Genomic DNA, 5789 nt, shown 5'->3' with positions numbered 1-5789 from the left:
CAATTATATGGTCAATTTTGAAGAAGGTACTATGAGGTGCTGAGAAGAAGGTATATCCTCTTGTTTTAGGATAAAAAGTTCTATTGATATATGTTAAATCCATCTGTTTCATAACTTCTGTTAGTCTCACTGTGTCTTTGTTTAGTTTCTGTTTCCATGATCTGTCCATTGCAGAGAGTGGGGTGTTGAAGTCTCCCACTATTATTGTGTGCGGTGCAATGTGTGCTTTGAGCTTTAGTAAAGTTTCTTTTATGAATGTAGATGCCCTTTGATTTGGAGAATAGAGGTTCCGAATTGAAAGTTTATCTGGTAGATCATACCTTTGATGAGTATGAAGTATCCCTCCTTATTTTTTTTGATCACTTTAGGGTGAAAGTCGATTTTATTCGATATTAGAATGGCTACTCCAGCTTTTTTCTTGGGACCATTGGCTTGGAAAATTGTTTTCCAGCCTTTTATTCTGAGGTAATGTCTGTCTTTGTCACTGGGGTGGGTTTCCTGTATGCAACAAAATATTGGGTCCTGTTTACATACCCAGTCTGATAGTCTATGTCTTTTTATTAGGGAATTGAGTCCATTGATATTAATAGATATTAAGGAAAGGCAATTGTTGCTTCCTGTTATTTTTGTTGTTAGAGTTGCACTTCTGTTCATGTGGCTATCTTCTTTTAGTTTTGTTGGAAAATTACTTTTTTTGCTTTTTCTAGGATGTAGTTTCCCTCCTTGTGTTGAAGTTTTCCTTCTACTATCCTTTGTAGGGCTGGATTTATGGAAAGATATTGTGTAAATTTGGTTTTATCATGTAATACTTTGGTTTCTCCATCTATGGTAATTGAGAGTTTTGCTGGGTGTAGTAGCTTGGGCTGGCATTTGTGTTCTCTTAGGGTCTGTATGACATCTGCCCAGGATCTTCTGGCTTTCATAGCCTCTGGCAAGAAGACTGGTGTAATTCTAATAGGTCTGCCTTTATATGTTACTTGACCTTTTTCCCTTACTGTTTTTAATATTCTTTCTTTGTTTTGTGCATTTGGTGTTTTGATTATTATGTGGCGGGAGGAATTTCTTTTCTGGTCCAGTCTATTTGGAGTTCTATAGGGTTCTTGTATGTTCATGGGCATCTCTTTCTTTAGGTTAGGGCAGTTTTCTTACATAATTTTGTTGAAGATATTTACTGGCCCATTACCTTGGGAATCTTCACTCTCTTCCATACCTATTATCCTTAGGTTTGGTCTTCTCATTGTGTCCTGGATTTCCTGGATGTTTTGGGTTAGGAACTTTTTGCATTTTGTGTTTTCTTTGACTGTTGTGTCAATGTTTTCTATGATATCTTCTGCCCCTGAGATTCTCTCTTCTATCTCTTGTATTCTGTTGGTGATGCTTGCATCTATGACTCCTGACTTCTTTTCTAGGGTTGTCTCTCTTTGTGATTTTTTAACTGTTTCTACTTCCATTTTTAGGTCCTGGATGGTTTTGTTCAATTCCTTCACCTGTTTGGTTATGCTTCCCTGTTATTCTTTAAGGAATTTTTGTGTTTCCTCTTTAAGGGCTTCTACTCGTTTACTCATGTTCTCCTGTAATTCTTTAATGGATTTTTGTGTTTCCTCTTTAAGGGCTTGAACCTGTTTACCTGTGTTCTCCTGTATTTCTTTAAAGGAGTTATTCATGCCCTTCTTAAATTCCTCTATCACCATATTGTGAGATATGAGTTTAGGTCCAAATCTTGCTTTTCCGGTGGTTTGGGATATCCAGGACTTGATGTGGTGGGAGTACTAGGTTCTGATGAGGCCAGGTAGTCTTGGTTTCTGTTGGTAAGATTCTTGCATTTGCCTTTCGCCATCTGTTGATCTCTGGTGTTAGATGTTCTTGCTGTCTCTGGCTGGAGCTTGTTCCTCCTGTGGGTCTGTAAGCCTGTGTCAGCACTTCTGGGAGATCAGCTCTCCTCTGGTTAGACCCATGTGCAGAAGGCTGTGGATCAGTCATCCCTCCTGAGTCCTGGGGTCAGAGCAAACCCTGCAGATATGCTCTCCACTTACGGGGAAGGTGCAGAGAGGGCTGTGGATCAGCAGTCTCTCCTAGGTGTAGATGGAAGTAGAAAGGATCCTGTGCCAGCTACCCTGCCACTTCTGAGGCCTGTCGTTAAGTCCTATTTTTATTTTATTTTATTTTTTAAGATTTATTTATTTATTTATTTATTTATTTATTTATTTTATGTGTATGAGTACACTGTAGCTGTACAGATGGCTGTGAGCCATCATGTGGCTGCTGGGAATTGAAGTCAGGACTTCTGCATGCTCCAGCCCCGCTCACTCCAGCCCCGCTCGCTCCAGCCCCGCTCCTTCCTGTGTAATACACTGTGGCTGTCTTCAGACACACCAGAAGAGGGCCCCAGATCTCATTATGGGTGGTTGTGAGCCACCATGTGGTTGCTGGGATCCGAACTCAAGACCTTCAGAAGAGTAGTCAGTGCTCTTACCTGCTGAGCCATCTCACCAACCCTAAATCCTATTTTTAAATTGCCTTTTAAAATGTCCAATTAGTGAAAATGGACCATTGTTATGGAAAATACCAAGCCAGTAGAATCAGAAACGTGTGTCTGTCAGGAGCAGAAAACATGAAACACAGTCTTGAGTCAAGGGGATCCCCTTAAATTCAAGGCCAGCCTGCCTTCCGGTGTGAACTCTAGGACAGCCTGGAACTTCACACTTCACAGTGTGAGAACCTGTTTCAGGTCTTATTTTTGTTACCATGATAAAATAAGCAGGCACAAAAGCAACACATGGGGATTGTGTGTTTTATGTGGCTCACACTTCCAGACTAGCCCTTCAGAGACTGGGGAGTAAAGGCGGATCGTCAAAACAGCTACTTCCCTCACGTCCAGAGCTGCTGGCGTGACAAGGGTATCCCACCATGCCCACCTTTTGTATGGATACTACAGATGGAACTCAGGTCCTCGGGTTTGCAAGGCCAGAGAGTGATTGACCGAGTCATCTTTATGGTCTGTGGCTCAAATGTTTATAACAACCGTGATTGCTTGAAGCAGAACAATACATTTAGAGTCTCAATTTTTTCTGAACAGCACGGAAGGCCCTTATTCCGGGGGCATCAGGGAGCCCCGTTCTGATGGCATTTGCATAGAGAGGACCGAGGGAATGAAAGGTGGAGCTGCCCACGGAATCACCAGGTTGAGGGACAGCATTTGTGTTGAGTGGCAGCTGACAGCAGACTCTCAGTTTTCTTGCTTGACGTTTGAGAGAGGTGCTCCTGTAGTGTAGGTGTGGCGCCCATCCTGGGCACAGGCATCAAGGGCCATCACAGGGCATCTTCTCAAAGCCATCCAGATAAAAAGTTCTGGGGGAAGAAAGCAGAGGGAAAACAGGCAATGTGGGAAGGGGTGTCACTCTGTGAGGTGTATCACCTCGGAGGCGCAATCGCGAAAGCGCTGAGAAATCAACAGAGAGCGGATGCCTCCTCGGAGCTCTGATGGAGCCACGGGGAGCAGAGGGAGAAAGGCATCCTGGGACCATCTACTGAGAAGCCCCTGTGCTTCCCATGGCAGGAAGGGTGCTTGGTGTTTCTTCCTCCAGCGGAAGGCACGGCCTCTGGTACTTCTTAGATGTGGTGGTGCCAGTTCCTTAACTCACATCCTTCTAGAAAGTTCTCATAGGGTGCTGGGCAGAAAAAAAAAAAAAAACACCTCGAGGAATGAAACCACCGCAGCCCATCTTGAGAGCCCCAGGCGGGAATGGAGATGGAAGTTCCCACACCCTTACTTGGCCTAGGGCAGCATCCCTAAAGGCTCCAGAGTACAAGGAACTGAGGCCCTGAGCCATCCTGGCTCTCAGAGAGAGCGGCCCACCCAGTGCCTTGGGATTATGCTTCCTTCATTGAAGTCTTGCTTCTGGAGGATGTGCAGTCCCAACAAGGCCCTCTGGCACATGGGCAGCACAGCAGCCCCATGCCCTAAAACTCTTGATTTTCTTCAACAAGGCCAAAATCACCACAGAGAATGGTCTCTCATTGGTCAGAGAGAAAGAGGGGGGAGGGGAAGAGAGAGGGGAGGGGGAAGAGGAGCGGGAGGGAGGATGGGAGCAAGCGGGAGACGACCTGAGACAGAGATGGGAGAGAGTGGGAAGTGAGAGAGAGAGGGGGGAGATGGAGGAGACAGAGATGGGGTGAGATGGGGGAGACAGGAGAGAGAGAGAGAGGGAGAGAGAGAGAGGGGGAGAGAGAGGAAGAGAGAGAGATGGGAGAGAGGGAGACAGAGACCAAGGTGGTTTTGTCTGCTAGTTATCCATCTATCCATATCTCTCCCTCCTTCCCTCCCTCCTCCTCTCTCTGTCTCTCTTTGTCTCTGTCTCTCTGTCTCTCTGTCTCTGTCTCTCTCTCTCTCTCTCTCTCTCTCTCTCTCTCTCTCTCTCTCTCCCTCTCTCCCTCTCTCCCCCTACCTGCCTGCCTATCTAGCTACTTCCTTATTTTAGGAGTGGAAGTTTCGTTTTATTCATGGTTTGAAGACTACAGTGCACCAGGATGAGGGAAGATGGGTGGCAGGTCACATGGCACCTATGGTCTACAAGCAAAGAAAGATGAAGCTAGGTGTTTTTCCTTTTTTCCGTTGTAATCAGCCCAGAGCCATTCTATAGAACGAATGGTGCCACCCACATTCAGGATGGATCTTTGCTCTTCAGTGAGATCTCTGAAGACACCCTCACAGACAGACATGCCCAGAGGTGTGTATGCTGGATGATTCCAGACCCAGTCAAGTCAACACTGAAGATTAGTCATTGTGCAGTCCTCCCATGAGCCTGGTGCTACGTGTGGCAGTGATGTGGAGTGTGGCCCTTCCTGAGTGACGCTCTTCAGCCCTGAGGCTTCGCCACACTCAGGATCTTTCTCAATAAACATTTTTTAAACTTTTTTTTTTAATTTTGTGAGTTTCACATCATGCACCTCAATCCCACTCATCTCTGTGCCTTCCTATCTGCCCTCTGCCCTTGCAACCTCCCTACAAAAGAAAACAAAAAGTAAAATAAACAACAAATAAAAACAGCAATTCTGGCCGGGCGGTGGTGGCACACGCCTTTAATCCCAGCACTTCGGAGGCAGAGACAGGTGAATTTCTGAGATCGAGGCTAACCTGGTCTACAGAGTGAGTCCCAGGACAGCCAGGGCTACTCAGAGAAACCCTGTCTCGAAAACAAACAAACAAACAAAAAACCCCAGCGAATCTGGCTGTGGAAGCTGCCACGTGTCACAAAGTATGCTCACTTGCCCAAAGAGCTTTACTGCAAATGCTCACTGCAGTGAGTCCTTGACTCTCCCAAGTGCTGCATCTGGCAAGGAGTTGGGGCCAGGTCTCCCACTCTCACACCCTCAGGGCCAGCCCATCTGCCTGCGGCAGGACACACCTCTCCCACACCTACACCTCCGCACTGCAGGTAAGAGGCAGGGCCAGCTCTTTGGAGTGCCACAGCCAGAGGGGGACAAGCTCTCCCATCACAGCTCAGATCAGGTGCTTCCTCATGGCCTTGGGTGGTAACACGGAGCCTCATACATTTAAAAAGTAATAGGAACAGGGACTCAGACATCAGCATGGCCTCAGATGGTGGCACTGGCTCCTCACCTCCATTGTGTGTCCAGTCCCACCTCTCTCCACAGCACACAGACCACTCGGTTTTGCTTTCTCCATATCTCTACTGCACGCTTCGTCTTTCCCATTTCTCCACCACACACTCGTTCATCATGGTGGCCAGTGTAGACACTCAGGTGTCTTTCTTCTGAGTCTCAATTTT

The 5789-nt window shown here is 46.4% G+C and overlaps 1 protein-coding gene across 2 annotated transcripts in view; it reads left to right on the top strand.

Annotated features, from left to right (window-relative positions):
• Positions 1–5789, top strand: part of Wdr63 (WD repeat domain 63) — a 72583-nt gene that overhangs the window by 13284 nt on the left and 53510 nt on the right. Inside the window, exon 1 of one of the 2 annotated variants that reach the window (XM_031375757.1) lies at positions 4488–4727. The exons of the other annotated variant lie outside the window; for it this stretch is intronic. Coding sequence (XP_031231617.1) covers positions 4646–4727 — 82 coding nt within the window. The 5' untranslated portion in view covers positions 4488–4645. Of the gene's footprint in view, positions 1–4487; positions 4728–5789 lie in introns of those variants that run through there. 2 annotated transcript variants of the gene reach the window in all.

The sequence above is a fragment of the Mastomys coucha genome, unplaced genomic scaffold (assembly GCF_008632895.1).
Source record: "Mastomys coucha isolate ucsf_1 unplaced genomic scaffold, UCSF_Mcou_1 pScaffold16, whole genome shotgun sequence".
In the NCBI taxonomy this organism is placed as follows: Eukaryota; Metazoa; Chordata; class Mammalia; order Rodentia; family Muridae; genus Mastomys; species Mastomys coucha.
The sequence above is the reverse complement of the archived record's forward strand: the minus strand, read 5'-3'. Positions and strand labels throughout refer to the sequence as shown.